This window comes from Larimichthys crocea, chromosome IV (genome assembly GCF_000972845.2).
Source record: "Larimichthys crocea isolate SSNF chromosome IV, L_crocea_2.0, whole genome shotgun sequence".
Taxonomy (NCBI): domain Eukaryota; kingdom Metazoa; phylum Chordata; class Actinopteri; family Sciaenidae; genus Larimichthys; species Larimichthys crocea.
In genome coordinates, this window is record NC_040014.1 from 4,258,086 (window position 1) to 4,274,314 (window position 16,229).

The following is a 16,229-nucleotide window of genomic DNA, read 5'->3' on the forward strand; positions in this document are numbered from 1 at the left end:
AGATGATTATTTATCAATAATAATAAAAATAATAATAATAATAATTTTACATTTAAAAATTTATATATAGCAGCATGATAAGTTAAGGACAAGAAAGCCACTGGTTAAGGGTCATGAAAAAATGGCGTTATGGTCCATAGAAAATATTTAACAATAACTTTCGTCTAAGGTGGTATTACTGTACGCACTTTGGTCATACTCTGCTGCCATATTTTAGATTCATGCTGTAGGCTGAAATGAGTGACTATTGTGGCAAAATACCGGAAGCACAGGGGTGAGAAACAGGCTCTGTTCAAAGACTCAGTGGATATACGGTTTTAATTATTCTTTAACAGTTACAACATGTTAGTGAGCTTTAGAGGTGCCGGAGGGGGATTTTGTAACTGCACAGGGCCAGAATAGCTGCTTCCCTGTATCCAGTCTTTAAGCTAAACTGGGCTAACTCTGGCTGTGGTTACATGTTCCAGACAGATAAGAGAGTGGTATCTCCTCAGTTAACCCTTTGGCAAGAAGCGATTAATCATTTTCCCAAAATGTCAAATAATTTAATTAGAACTTTGTATATTTGTTGCTGCATATTTTCTTTCTTTCACGTTTCTTAAGTGAATCTGTGTGTCAAGACTCAACTGGGTCTCCCCAATTTGCAAATGACAATTATTTTCTTTTTTCAGCTATCTGTTGATTATTTTATATTATAATAAGAAAATTAATAAGAAAATTGTCCATTACAAGTTTGAGAGGCCAAGGTGACACTTGAACCAACAGTTCATAATTAAACAATTCCTCATATTCGAAAAGCTAGAACTGAGAATGTGCCAATTATCAATCTGCTAAACAGTCAGTTAACAAATTGTTTGATTATGAAGATTTACATAGAATTAAAACAAATCCCAGTGAGTTTAAGCACTTTCTTTCAATATTGTATAAAATACAGTGATGAATACTCGAGACACAGTTATCCAGTATGAACCCTGCACCACTTACAGCTCAGCGTCACCTCGTCGGACAAAGACTGCCTCCTGGTGTCTGAACCACAATTACTACATACTGTAGAGTAACCTCTGACAGTTTAGGGCATTTCCATCTTAGCAGTCAGTCTGTCACTTCTTGTATTCCACAGCTTAAGGAAGTGAGTGTCTCTTCTCTCTATACTTTATCACCAGTTTTAGCATTGAAAAGTCACACATTTAGGACTAAAACCAAGTTGGGTAATGGATGTGTATGAAAAAGGAAGTCAACACACAGACAGAGCATTTACAGTGATGGAATTGAAATATGATAGAGAATGGGAACCTGTGTACCAGGCTTTCCTTCTGCTCCCTCTGGTCCAGGTGGCCCCGGCAAACCCTGTGACAGAGCCACACAAACACAAAACTTTTCATTACGTAGCGTAAAAAATCTAAACATTATTTTTGTGTTTTTCTCTCTGCAGTCAGTACGACAGGTGAGTATAGACAGAGGTCTAAGGCTGATCTAGAACAGAATAGGTAATATAAAACAGATATAAATAAGGGTTTCAAATAATCTGTTATGATAACAAATCTGCTAACCATGCTAAACGAGTGGCAATAAAATCTGATATTCAATCTGCATCTTGAGCATGAGCTATAAAGACTTTAGGCTTGACTACATTTTGATTCATGTTTGACAGCTTTAAGTTACCGATGGCCCTGGCTGGCCAGTGTGGCCTCTCTGTCCAGGCCGACCCTGGAGAAAGGTAAGAAGAGAAGACACTCAGTACAAAGAAGCTCACAGTGGAATACAAAACATGTTCCCTGTTTACTATTAACATCTTACCTTGTTCCCTCGGGTCCTGGTTTGCCGTTTCGTCCATCTGTCCCCTGTTCCCTTCAAAGAGGTTCAGATGTAGTGGAGTTTGGGGGGGGGGGGGGATTGCAAAAAAAAAAAAAAAAAACATGGCTCCAACTAGCCCAGAACAAAAACACGGTCTGCTGCCTGCCCGTCCTCCGTCCGTCTGCTGACACGCTTCAGTGAAGGTCACAGGATGGATGAAGCGGTTCATCGTCGTGCTCGTTGTTCGTGAAGTTAATGTGACACAAACTCATCATGCGTGAAACGCTGCTGCTGTTAGCCTGACGAGCTACCGCTGCTACAAGTGGTGAGAGGTGAGACATGAAGAGAGAGCTGCTGTCTGCTTTACACTTCCCCAGCACGGCTGCTCTTTGTGTCAGTGCCGATACAATAATAATAATAATAATAATAATAATAATAATATTAACATTTAAAAATTTATATATAGCAGCATGAATAAGTTAAGGACAAGAAAGCCACTGGTTAAGGGTCATGAAAAAATGGCGTTATGGTCAATATAAAATATTTAACAATAACTTTCGGTCTAAGGTGGTATTACTGTACGCACTTTGGTCATACTCTGCTGCCATCTTTACAGTATTCATGCTGTAGGCTGAAATGAGTGACTATTGTGGCAAAAATACCGGAAGCACAGGGGTGAGAAACAGGCTCTGTTCAAAGACTCAAGTGGATATACGGTTTTAATTAATTCTTTAACAGTTACAACATGTTAGTTAGTGAGCTTTAGAGGTGCCGGAAGGGGGATTTTGTAACTGCACAGGGCCAGAATAGCTGCTTCCCTGTATCCAGTCTTTAAGCTAAACTGGGCTAACTCTGGCTGTGGTTACATGTTTACCAGACAGATAAGAGAGTGGTATCTCCTCAGTTAACCCTTTGGCAAGAAAGCGATTAATCATTTTCCCCAAAATGTCAAATAAATTTAATTAGAACTTTGTATCATTTGTTGCTGCATATTTTCTTTCTTTTCACGTTTCTTAAGTGAATCTGTAGTCAAGACTCAACTGAGTCTCCCCAATTTGCAAATGACAATTATTTTCCTTTTTTCAGCTAATCTGTTGATTATTTTTATAATTAATAATAAGAAAATTAATAAGAAAATTGTCCATTACAAGTTTGCAGAGGCCAAGGTGACATCTTGAACCAACAGTTCATAATTATACAATTCCTCATATTCGAAAAGCTAGAACTAGAGAATGTGCCAATTATCAATCAATCTGCTAAACAGTCAGTTAACAAATTGTTTGATTATGAAGATTTACATAGAATTAAACAAATCCCAGTGAGTTTAAGCACTTTCTTTCAATATTGTATAAAATACAGTGATGAATACTCGAGACAAGTGATCCAGTATGAACCCTGCACCACTTACAGCTCAGCGTCACCTCGTCGGACAAAGACTGCCTCCTGGTGTCTGAACCAACAATTACTACATACTGTAAGAGTAACCTCTGACAGTTTGAGGGCATTTCCATTTTAGCAGTCAGTCTGTCACTTCTTGTATTCCACAGCTTAAGGAAGTGAAGTGTCTCTTCTCTCTATACTTTATCACCAGTTTTAGCATTGAAAAGTCACACATTTAGGACTAAAACCAAGTTGGGTAATGAGATGTGTATGAAAAAGGAAGTCAACACACAGACAGAGCATTTACAGGTGATGGAATTGAAATATGATAGAGAATGGGAACCTGTGTACCAGGCTTTCCTTCTGCTCCCTCTGGTCCAGGTGGCCCCGGCAAACCCTGTGACAGAGCCACACAAACACAAAACTTTTCATTACGTAGCGTAAAAAAATCTAAACATTATTTTTGTGTTTTTCTCTCTGCAGGTCAGTACGACAGGTGAGTATAGACAGAGGTCTAAGGCTGATCTAGAACAGAATAGGTAATATAAACAGATATACATAAGGGTTTCAAATAATCTGATTATGATAACAAATCTGCTAACCATGCTAAAACGAGTGGCAATAAAATCTGATATTCAATCTGCATCTTGATGCATAGCTATAAAGACTTTAGGCTTGACTACATTTTGATTCATGTTTGACAGGCTTTAAGTTTACCGATGGCCCTGGCTGGCCAGTGTGGCCTCTCTGTCCAGGCCGACCCTGGAGAAAGGTAAAGAGAGAAGACAACATCAGTACAAAGAAGCTCACAGTGGAATACAAAACATGTTTCTCCTGTTTACTATTACAATCTTACCTTGTTCCCTCTGGGTCCTGGTTTGCCGTTTCGTCCATCTGGTCCCCTGTTCCCCTTCAAAGAGGTTCAGATGTTAGTGACTGTGATTGAGTATCAATATCCACATGTACAAGACTACCTCCTGGTTAGAGTCAATAAACACATTTTATTGACTGACACTTCACTCTCTGGCCAGTAGGTGTCTCTGTAAGACTTTGCATAGTGAGTCAGTAGAGGAGTTTTAACGGTTTAACGGAAAAGTAACGGGTAGTCTTGTATATTAATGCTGCGTTCCAGTTAAATTCCCAACTTCCCACTTCCAAGCGTTCCAAGTTCAAGTGTACACACAATTAAAGCCTGAGCAGTGCAGCCTTGTATATATAAACAAAACAGATGGCAAACAACAATTTTACAATAAGGAATGACTTTGACTACATTGTACTTTTTCTAGAATGAGGTCAGAAATAGAACAATAGGAGAAATTTCTGAATTTCTTGTCTGGAATGCAGTGTAAGCCATGTGATAGTTAAATAAAGTTGGCCAACAGTTTGTTCGTTCAACATTCATAGCAGAAGACACAGTCAACTATCAAGACTGAAATATTCGACCTATTGTCTGAAAGATCACCAAAATATAACTTCAGCTCTTTTCATTTAAAAAAAAAGATTAAACCATTACTCGAGAGCTGAAAATGATTCCAGCTGTGACTTGCATGCTGCAGAAAAATGGATATATGACTTTTTGCTTTTCTGATTTAAACATTAAATATTGCAGTGGAATGGTTGCAGAAACAGAAACAGGAGGGCATCAAATCCATGTTGTTGCAGTCATTTACTTCACAATATCAAATTGTTAATGTTTACATGCAGGAGGCCCCTGGAAGCTCTAATGTTTCACAGTTGAATGATGTTTGGCTCAACATATGAAGTCATCTGACATTTCTTGGTGTTCAGACACACAAATCATCACTGACCTTTAACCCATGGCTGCCCTGTTTTCCCTGGGGGCCAGTTTCTCCAATTGTGCCCTGAATAAAGAAAAAAAACAATAAAAATCAGTCAAGCTAATCTCCTTTTTCACCTTCAGCAGACAGCATGTAATAGTATATTGTTACAGTGTCGGTTAATAATCTAGCAGTCAAGTGTATTTAGAAAAAAACATTCATGGACAACACTTAAAAAAAATCATACTTGCTTGGGAAAATTCTACATTCTTCTTGCACTTTACTGTTGATAAGTGTTACAAAAACAATGATTAACCACTGGGCTGTACACTGTACCTCTGTGCCTGTGGGGCCAAGCTGGCCCTTAGTGCCTGGAAAACCCGGGAAGCCGATGGGGCCCCTCTCTCCCTGAGGACCTCTAATACCTGTTGCCCCTTGAACACCCTAAAATAAAAAAAATAAAAAAAAACAAAATAAAAAACAGAAAGAAACATTTTCTCACTATAAAACAGCATAGAGACCTTTCAGAATTATACAATACATGAGACATGGAATAATTTTGCCTTTTGGGAATTATGCTTATTTGTCTGATCGTCTCTGTGAAGTTGCATGTGTCATTTTGAGAATGAAAATTTCTACAGATAGAGCAGACAGGCAGCCTTGCATGGTATTTTTCTGGCCACTAATTATGCTAATGATGAAATCCCACAAATATGCACCTTCTCATGCAAGCCATCAGGATGAAACAAGCAATTAACAACATGTTTGTCCAATGAACCGTTTGGTGAGTACAACTTGGAACACTGATAATAGCAAATTGCACAGGAAAAACGGTAAAAGATGTTTACAAGAATACCAACAATGGTGACCCACATCCTGAAGCCATCCTGAAGCCAAAAGTCACAAAAAGTTACAAAGCAGCATCCTGATTAAGTTTTTAATAGCTGACAGAAACACTGCATGCAATAGTTTACCTTCCACCTTCTCTTCCCCTCTCTCTGTCACTCTCCCTCTTTCCCTCAAGCACACACATGCCAGCAGCTTTATCAGTCCAGAGGTTTCTGAGTATTGAGGCTGGATTCAGAAAGAAGGGGCTACGAGTGACCCTTTTTGCTTTAGCATAGATCTTCTCACTATTGTGAGTGGCGAACAAAGAGAGCATTCTGGACAGCTTTCTACCAGCTACCAGCAGCAAGATCAGCACCTTGGAGAGCACTGTGGCACTCGGTCCTGACCGCTGTGCTACTGTAATGAAGCTGGTGGTTTGTGGGTCAAGACAGGTCTATTTGTGTGCGTTGAGGATGCAGACTGGCTCTTGTAACTGAATCAAGTGGGTGCGAATATTAAAAAAACCCTGACCCATACAACTCAAAATATTCTTACAAAATATTAAATCTACAAAATATTTTTGCATGATTTTTGCACTGTGTTGTTTTCAATTCAGATTTGTATGGATTATACAAACAAGAAAAAACACATTAACTACTTTGCTTTAGGGAGGCTAGTAAGCAAATAAGCATATTTTCCAAAAATGCTGAACTATTCCTATAAGTCACTCTGTAGCACTCTCTTTTAGTGTTATTAAACTGACTCCTACTTTGTCGCCTTTAGGTCCTGGATCCCCTTTGTCCCCATCTGGTCCCCTGTTACCCTGAAAAAACAGAGGATAGTGGTCAAAGGGAGGGTCAGCCAATAATGTTTTGCAGTAAACATGTTTATAAATCTATCATGAGAACATACCGTTACCCCGGGAAAACCCATAGGACCCCATTCTCCTGGTGCACCCTGTAAATAATCCCAATGAATGATGATTAAACACTTAAGGACCAATAAGCAAAAAGTTAGAAGCTAAATGTAGACAAAGGCAATGACCACATTCCACATTGAAATAATTTAAAAGATGAATTAGATGATGAAATGGTAGGAACACATGTTATTTTGAAGTACTTCTATGAGAACAAAGAATGACGTGCAAAGAGTAAATAAGAAACACAGCAGCTTATGTGTCTTACAGCATCATGATCCACAATACTACTACCAGTAGATGGCACTGTGAGGCTGCAGTATGCCGTTAGGGTGCTCATAGAGATCAATGAGAAAATATATTTACAGTTTATTTATTTTGTAAGTTATTATATATTTAAACATTCATTCTGGTGACAAATGGTGCAGCATCACTCACAACACTCCAGACATCTGCTTCAAACACTACATACTGAACATCTCGTCAACATGTGTTGGAATGTTATGTAATGATGTAACACCCTGGAGAATATGTTTAAATGCAACTCACCATGGGCCCCTCAAAGCCAGGTTCCCCCCGGGCACCCATGGGCCCCACAGGCCCCTGATATGAGAACAAAAAGAAAGAAACAGCACAGAAGGGAAAACAATGATAAGATACTGCACTTTCTGTTCTTTCATGGTACACTGTCTTTGCATGCACATTAACCTTATCTGTACAATGGAAAGCAGACACAACTTGGCCTTAACCAGTGGACCTCAAACCTTTTCTGTCATGCTCCTTTTTCAGAAGCAGAATGAAATTATAAGCAACTACCCGCCTCTTTCTTCATTTTCTATCAATTATTTATAACATCAGAGAAATTAGCAACAAACTTGATGAGAACAAACTCACAGGATCTCCTTTAGGTCCAGGAGCACCCATCAGACCTGGATGTCCCTGTTAAAAGTGCAGAGATTAACATTAACCTTCTGCACATTACCAGCTGCAAGTCAATGAAGCAGCCGGTAAAAAAATCTGCATTAACAGTCTTTCCTTGAACCGTACTCACTTGGGGTCCTCTGAGTCCTGGAGGTCCCATCTGTCCCTCTAAACCTGGAGGCCCCTGGTTGAAAGAAAAGGAAGGTAATACATTTTAAACCAAACACAGTGTCCAAACATTTCCAGAAAGTTGAATAACTGCAGCATATACATGTAACCTAACAGAATGTATACCTGAGGGCCTGTGAGGCCGATACTTCCAGCAGGTCCCATGTCCCCCTGAAAGAACAATAAACGATTGATGCACACAGGAAGTAACTTACAAACTGAGTTTAAATGCTCAGTTTGGCATCTATAAAACTTCCAAGCCATTAAATACAACAAAATTACATTTGCTATATTTTAAATTTGATTCATCATATATTGCACCCCACAACTATTTGTCATGTAATTAATCAAACAGAAATACCAAAAATTCTATTAACTGAATGTCTTTAATTGGGTTGTTGTATTTGGGTGCTTGGACAGTCTAACAGTCATAGTCAAAAGTAATTATTAGTCACAGCCTCTAGGGAAAACCACCTTTAACTTGCTGATCAGTACAAATTAATAAATACATCGTTGTGTAATCTTACCCTTGAGCCATTAACTCCTTGAGCGCCAACTCGCCCTGTCAAACCTGGTGCTCCCTGTGACACAAACACACAATTAAATATCATTCATGTGTTCATGATTAATAAATATGAATACACATATGAATGACAGATATTTTGTCATCTAATCTGTCTGTCTGCTCACCGTCAGTCCTGGCAGACCTGGAGGGCCATCCAGTCCATTTTCTCCCTGGTAACGAGATCGTAACAGCGTGAATGACAGAAAGTAATACACACTGTTTCAGTTTATCTTACAACAAATACAACTGTATGTTAGCTTTAAAAGAAATAATTCACTCAAAATGAAAATTATCACTGACCGCTAATTTCATTTAATGACTACTAGAGGTTTGTATGAAATTCAAACACAGCATCCAGACAGTGTGTCATTTTCAACTTTCATTTACGTCACTGAGGTACTTGGTACAGCTGCAACAATGGGACAAAATATTTGACACTGTGGTGTCAAACATTCCTGTTTGCTTCAAAACAAGCTGTTTAAAGAAAAAAATACAAACACTGTACACATTTTCTGAGCTAAACCACAAAAAGAAGCCAATCATAATAAATTGTAATGAGATGACATATAAATACAGTAGATCATTTATTTATTGTGCTTTTGCTGTTGGCACAAATACACTGGTTTCCGTTGCTATGGGATGATTATTTCATGAATGGAAGTTTTTTTTTGTGTTCTTTTTGTTTTGTTTATTATTTTAGACACTGACAGTGAAGCGACAGGCATGAAACTGGAGAGAAAAAGCAGTGTGACACGCAACAAAGGTTGCCAGATGGAACCCACCCGGACCAGAGACCATGCAACCATGTGTTTTAACCATTCGGCTATGACTCTCCTCATGACTGAACTGAAATTTTTTGTTGAACCAATCCTTTATCACTCACTACCACATGACAATATAATGAAGCAGTCTTATTGAAGTGTGATAAACATGATAAACAAGAGAGACAAAAACAAAACTTTCTTTTGAAAGGCTCAAGATAAACTACTCGAGCAACTAGAGTCGGATGGGATATCACTCACATCGGGTCCACGCGGCCCCTCTGGCCCATAGCCACCTCGGATCCCCTGAGGCCCCTGCAGAGAAGATTCAGGTACTCAATGTCAACTTAATAATGATATATCATTAAAATACACAGAAAACACTGTATTCAAAGGGAGGATTAATCAAACAGATTACTTCCTAGTGGTCAGAGTTCCTGTGCTAATACTACGAGGCAGAGATTCTGATTCCATGTCAAGTAGAATCAAAGTAAACCTTACAATAGAGCGAAGAAAAACTGGGAGTCCGGGCCTTGCTGCTCAGATTCAGAGTTCAAAGAGGGATTAGAAAGGATTCAGAGGCACACGTTTTCCTTTCACAAAAGCTGATTGTTTGTTTTGTTGCTCTCATTTTACACCAGTTGGATGTGTAAGAAACGTATTACACGGGAACAGCTGTTTTTTATTGTTTTAAATTGATACTGTAATGTGCTGACATCCTGTCCAGCAGTACGTGTATATGAAATGTTGTATATAATAATGTAAGCAGCTTAATGTCACAGATAAAGGAGACATGCGCCTGGATTATGAACCTTCCACTTCTTTCCAAGGCTTATGAATAGCATGTAAAATGCAGAAAGTCCTGCCTTGTTACTTTAATAAAAGGCAGGCAAACATCAGAGAGTAATGAACACTCACTGGGGGTCCAACAGGACCAGGTGGGCCCAGTGCACCAGTTGAGCCCTAAACAAAGAAAAGAAACAGTTTATGATCATTACACTATATTGTATTGTTCAAAAAGAGATGTCATAAGAGCAGTATGGTCTGTCTGTTTTTAACCATGCATAGTACGTCATAAAAACAAGCCACTGAGGGCCAGAGTGTTTTCATTGTTTCGTACTGTTTGTGTTAGCTGTGTAAGAAGAAGCTTTGTGTATTAAATTGCAAAAAAGAGTACCTTCTTGCCACGTTCGCCAATTTCCCCTTTTGGACCCTTTAGGCCAATGAGACCCTGGAGAGGTAGAGAAAGAAAAACATCTTTGTTAGTGTAAATGTAATTTATTTCTCATTTTATCCTGCATACATGGGTGTCAAATGTGACCTTGTATTAATAAAAAAAATAAAATAATAATCTGATATTTGACCACCTTCAAATGATACACAGACCCAAATAAAAGAAACAATCAAAGTGGCAGCTTGTCATATGTAAAACATTCAACATAAAATGTAAAACATTAAGTAAATGACAATATAAGTGCTGAATTATTGGAATATGCATCTTGGCTTCTTTTTCACAAACAGTAAATCTAAAAAATGCATATCGATACAAAAGCAGTTGTGGTGTTTCGTTCCTTACCTCATCACCTTTTTCCCCTTTGGACCCTCGTTCTCCCCTGTATCCCCACAGACCCTGAGATCAATCAGACACAAGATGGAAAAATTACTACAATTAAAAAACACACAATTTACCAACTATAACACACTGATACTGTACTTTTTATATGACATTGAACTGTTCATCTGGTGTTGTGCCCACCTGTGATCCAGGAGCACCAGGTGATCCGGGCTCACCATCTTCTCCATTTTCCCCATCTCTCCCTGGGGGCCCTTCTCGTCCTGGGGGGCCCCTGTGACCCCGTTCACCCTGTCAGACACAATAATTCATCATCACTGTAGATACTGACTGCTTATTTATCAGCCTGTTAGAGGATAGCTATGACATTTTTATACGACACTTCAAGACAACATCAACAAAAAAAAGAGAAAAACAGTGAGAAAAATCATAATACTCTACAGCTGCTGTGGAAAATACATTATAAATTATTGTGTTTGTACTGTGAAGACACTGACCCTCTCCACCACTCAGCAGAGCCATTCATCACACAGACAAGGCATCACCTGAATAACAACACACTGTCAAGGATATTGTGGCCTGCAATAACTCTGCCTGAAGACAGGTGGAAAACATGTACATATTCACAGTAAATGGCTAAAACACCTGTACTGGTGGTGGACAGTGTATATTTTAAGGTGCAGACGACGAGCGTGACACATGCAAAGACCAGGATAATAAGTGACTGATTATTTTTTTAGAGAAAGTTTTTTTTTTTCTTAACCGCTACACACACTCTCTCTCAAGCCAAGCAATTCCTGATTTGTAAATACTATTTTTGTGGTTTTGCTCTCAACCAACCACCACAAGCATTTGGTAATTTAATGTTATGTGGCCCCACTATCACAGCTACTGTTGAAGATGTGCTAGGTGTATTTCATGGAGCTGGCAGTTGTAGTGTACAAAGATGCCACCAAAACATTAGTGATTTTTTGAATGATTAATAATTTCATTCACTTACTACACTTGGAAGGTGTCTGTACAAATACAATCTAAACTTTCTGGACACTGAGCAGCTTCATGGAGTAGTTGGAAGTTCAGGGTCTTCCTCATGAGCACATTAGTTGTAGGTTTCTCACTTTTTTTCCTTCACCCAGATTTAACCTGTTGGTCTGGGGACAGATTTGCAGCAGTGGAGCATTGTCTAGACAAGTTGTTTTCAACTTTCTTGGCATGTGACCATTTAAAAAGGACACTTAGAGCCATTCATCATAGGTTGTATGTTTCTACAAATTCTGAACAGCTTGCCAAAGAGTCCTTTTGGCCTCGGAGAAAGGATGAAAAAGGGATTATGGTCTCAACATAAAAGCCTGTTTGTCCTTAAGATCTCTGGTCAGCACACCACTAACCAAGAGTAAATGATCTTAGTCAGCATCTGCAGCACACAGTCTGACAACTGACTTCACAAGGAGCAACAAGATAGTTAACGCCAAGTGGTTAGCTCTTCAGAGAGGACAATAAGAGTGAGCCAGTTTTCTTGGCAGCACAAAGATTTTCACGAACCAAAACTTTTCGAGCCTGACTCACAAGTTGCTGCCTAACAAGCAGCATGCCAAAGCTCTTTTCCTTTACAGATTGCTAACGTACCTAAGTTTTATTGTTGTGGCCGTGTTCATGATTAGTTATGTTACGCTTTACACAGACACAAGGTTTTTGGATGCAAGCTAATTAACTCTTTAGCACCGTTATCATGCACAGGATCTCGCACACACACACATACACACACATACACACGCATACCTTGAATGTGCCTTAAACACAGCCACATAGGCAGAGAGGAAACTTTAAGCTCCAGCTCCGCATGTTCTTTGTCTCTGATGTTACACGTGTTTCAAGCTCGTGCACGTTAAACATACGGTGTGTAGATCAAAGACAGATACATTCCTTCTGGCGTGCACCCTCACACACACACACATGACATGCAAACACCCTTTTATTCTTTAGGTTAGTCCACGTAGTTTGTTTTTATTATCCCAACTCAAAATTCTGTTGATAGGGTATTGAATGTAGCTATTAATGATTTAGAGTTTCAAACTGATTGTTTATGAGAATGACAATCAATCAATTAATTGTCAATCATTTTCTCCTCTTTAAGGGTGGTGCCCTAAAGAGCTTTACTAAATTATTATTATTTATCTTTGATAATTTTGATAGCCAAATTGATTTCACCTCCACATTTTAGTATAATATATATTTGTAAAAAATGCTTTTTCTGTTTTTTTTGTTTTGTTTTGTTTTGTTTTAATCATCCTGCAAACACTAAGATTTTTGTTGTGACCCCTTACATCACGGCCTAAAGTTGGATACCACTTGGTCTGGACCACACAGGCATCACACAACCCAACAAAACTATTACATGGATACATGTATACGATACGCATACATCAGTGCTGACAAGCAACGCCACAATATAATTGACAAGGTTGACTCTGGTTCATTCTGCACACACAAAATCATGATTTCAGTCATGTCTGCTGCACAGTGACTCCACCACAAACACACACAAACAGTTGATCTACTTTTAATGCTGGAATCTAGGATCTAAAGCAGACGCAGAGGACTGTTGTACGGACAATTGAGTGTTTCCAACTATCCACAACCACACTGTTTAGTCGTCACTACCAACTCATTCCCCAGCTGAGACCTCACACAATATGACAAGAGGCTCACAGTTTCCATATGGTCACAGTGGACTTCGTATGTTTATGTATTTTGAGATGGTTTTTGCGATGGATGTATCGCAGTGAAATCTACCTGCACTTTTATAAACTGTTCATTCAGTTAGTCGTTATCAGATCTGATGTGAGTCTGCACTACATGAAGGGAGAGAATGTGAAACTTATGCAATAATGCAAGTTCACTGCATCAACTATGGCTCAGCATAATCAAATTTAGAATAAAATATGGAACACCTTAATTTAGCAATAAAAATACTTTCACTGCTTATTCCCTGAATATGAGAGTGGTGACATCACAGGGAGTTTCATGTGCAGAGGGTTTCCAAACACCCACTCCCTTTAACCACACTCACTCTGTTCCACTAGCTATGATACCCTTCATTTAACTTAACATTTAACTGTTAAACTGTGCTTGATCCAGCAGTGGGTCTATTTTTACAAACTCATACTCTATGAACAATCATTCAAGTCAGTCCGACACAATTTGATTTTATACTTTCAACATTCCAAAGCTCGCAATGACACTAAATGTCAGATTATATTAAGAGGAATGAATATGATATCTTATTTTGACCATTCCATTAACTATAAGCATCATTAAACCCAAATGAAGAGTAAGGACTCAAACAAACTCAATATATTTTAAAGATTCTGTGAAACTAAAGATATTTAACAGAAAAATCAAGTAATGAAGATATATAAAAGGAACATCTGTTTTTAGCCTGCCTTGTCTGGCAAGGCCTCAGTAGTTGGGTACTTACCATCTCTCCTCGCATCCCTGGTCGCCCTCGCTGCCCATGTTCACCAGGTGGGCCCTGAGTAGGATGATCAGGAAAGATTTAAACCATTTACCAGTTTAGAATAGAGAGATTGTTATATTACATATAACATTTTTAGAAATGTTATATATTCAAGCATATATTCATTTGTGTTCATGATTGAGAATGCAGCCCATCTCTAACCTGTATGCCGGTCTTGCCCATTTCTCCAGGTGGTCCTGCAGGGCCTTCTTTACTCTGCAAGCTCACAGAGAAGAAACCAGCCTCAGGTCAACAGGAACGAACACAACAACTAAATCTCAACAAAGAAAGGATATTAATTGTCACAGCATACTTACAGGCCAACCAGCACAAAGTAACTGGTAGAAATTGGTTTGCTACAGGAAGAATAGAAACACACAGGATGAGTTTTAGATGCACAAATAAAATAAAGGTAATAAAAAAGCAGCCTATTGATTCAATTGAGTCAATCCTGATTCGTGAACACGTAACTTGAATAACGTAATGTGAATTCCACCTTCTCCCAAACTCCGTAGTCTCTGTAGTTAAAAATCTATCTTTGCCTCATCAATGACCCACATTTAAAATCAATATAAGTATGTGAGTGACCTCTGCAGCTTGTCCACATAAAGTTCAAAGCACATACAGTAACAAATTGCCTTCCCAAACTACTAGCAGACTTTCATTTCCATCCTCTTTTTTTCAGTAACAATCTTGCAGTTCTTCATCATGCTGACATACTGTTGGGTGTATTCTACAACATACAGCTGTGGCCACTGCCAAGAGGTTAAACAGATGAGGACAGAGGATCAGCTTGCACGCACTATAACTGCAGAGTCAAAGGTGTTACTGATAGTCTGCTGGGGATCTTGTGAGTGTTTTGGGTCTTATGGGACATCTGATGTCCAATATGGACAATGAATTACTCCAGGGCTTAAGAAGATCAAGTAAAGCCATCTTTTTTTGGCAACATCAACTGGGAAATATGTTGAAAGGAACACTAGTCAATGTGCTAGCTTATAAAGATTTAGATGAAAAGATAGGTATCAATTTAATTTCTCTGCCTCTATCCATAACATCCTCGAACAGCGGAAAATAAATTGAAACTGCTGAGCCCCCAATATATTCTACAGCCCACTTACTGTACAGTAAACCGTCCCAGTGGGTTTGCTAACTGCTTACAAACACTGGCACTGACACTGGATTAAAAAAAAGTGTGGATCACCAAAACCATTACAATTCTTCTTGAGGGATTCATCCTGTCCATACCATGTCTTCGGTCTGGACCAAATGAGTGAAAGTCAAAGGGCTGACCAGTCAGTTGACTGAGAGATTGACATTGCCATTCCAGCTATACTGCTGGTGTGGCTAAAAATGCAAAAACTATAAAACCCTTTTATTAAATAATTACGTAAACGTTCAAATGTTTCTGAGATTATTAATCCATGATGTGATCTTCCACTTTCTTTCAAACATACTTTTATGACCAACATGTTCAGATGTTGTTTTTATTGTTCAGTAGTAAAATATTATGGAGGTACAGATGAAAGAGCCATCAAGTTTAGGACAGGAGCTTTGGTCCATATTTTAGCCAACATGCCTAACTGATACTGTACATTTATTCTGAGTATGGACTGTCAGTAAATCAGACCCCTGTGAAGATCTGTTTCTTCTTGTCGAGCTCAGAAGACAGTTTGCAAGGGGATGAACCAGACTGGCTGTCAACATTTTATCTATACTGCAACAATAGCTGGTGTTGATCCAAAACATGAGAAAACATGAAAATATAGGTAGTATAGGTTATAAAAGAGCACAACGTACTGTAAAACAGCACAGACTACTTGAGTTTAGGTATGCTGTGGTTACCATCTTACCTGAAAGGCAGCCAATTCCTCTGCTGTATTCTTCCACAGGTAGAGTGTTGGTAAACCTGCTGGTCCAGGAGGTCCTGGCTGCCCCCTTTTTCCTGGATTCCCTACAGGGCCCATCTTACCCTGTGGGAAATTAAAAGGAAGTTGTACATTTATGCAGGACAAATCAATTTAGATG

At 38.8% G+C, this 16,229-nt stretch overlaps 1 protein-coding gene across 3 annotated transcripts in view; it reads right to left on the reverse strand.

The window, feature by feature from the left end:
- Positions 1-16,229, reverse strand: part of si:ch211-196i2.1 (collagen alpha-1(I) chain) — a 97,782-nt gene that overhangs the window by 23,311 nt on the left and 58,242 nt on the right. For 2 of the 3 annotated variants that reach the window (XM_027278549.1, XM_027278547.1), the window contains exons 9-30: positions 16,055-16,174; positions 14,519-14,557; positions 14,364-14,417; positions 14,163-14,216; positions 10,868-10,975; positions 10,688-10,741; positions 10,289-10,342; positions 10,030-10,074; positions 9,373-9,426; positions 8,476-8,520; positions 8,313-8,366; positions 7,912-7,956; positions 7,748-7,801; positions 7,591-7,635; positions 7,246-7,299; positions 6,693-6,737; positions 6,550-6,603; positions 5,289-5,396; positions 4,983-5,036; positions 4,031-4,084; positions 3,892-3,936; positions 3,518-3,571 (exon numbers count right to left, since the gene is read on the reverse strand). In XM_027278549.1, coding sequence (XP_027134350.1) covers positions 3,518-3,571; positions 3,892-3,936; positions 4,031-4,084; positions 4,983-5,036; positions 5,289-5,396; positions 6,550-6,603; positions 6,693-6,737; positions 7,246-7,299; positions 7,591-7,635; positions 7,748-7,801; positions 7,912-7,956; positions 8,313-8,366; positions 8,476-8,520; positions 9,373-9,426; positions 10,030-10,074; positions 10,289-10,342; positions 10,688-10,741; positions 10,868-10,975; positions 14,163-14,216; positions 14,364-14,417; positions 14,519-14,557; positions 16,055-16,174 — 1,293 coding nt within the window. Of the gene's footprint in view, positions 1-1,293; positions 1,348-3,517; positions 3,572-3,891; positions 3,937-4,030; positions 4,085-4,982; positions 5,037-5,288; positions 5,397-6,549; positions 6,604-6,692; positions 6,738-7,245; positions 7,300-7,590; positions 7,636-7,747; positions 7,802-7,911; positions 7,957-8,312; positions 8,367-8,475; positions 8,521-9,372; positions 9,427-10,029; positions 10,075-10,288; positions 10,343-10,687; positions 10,742-10,867; positions 10,976-14,162; positions 14,217-14,363; positions 14,418-14,518; positions 14,558-16,054; positions 16,175-16,229 lie in introns of all 3 variants that reach the window. The other variant, XM_027278548.1, reaches the window with a different exon arrangement.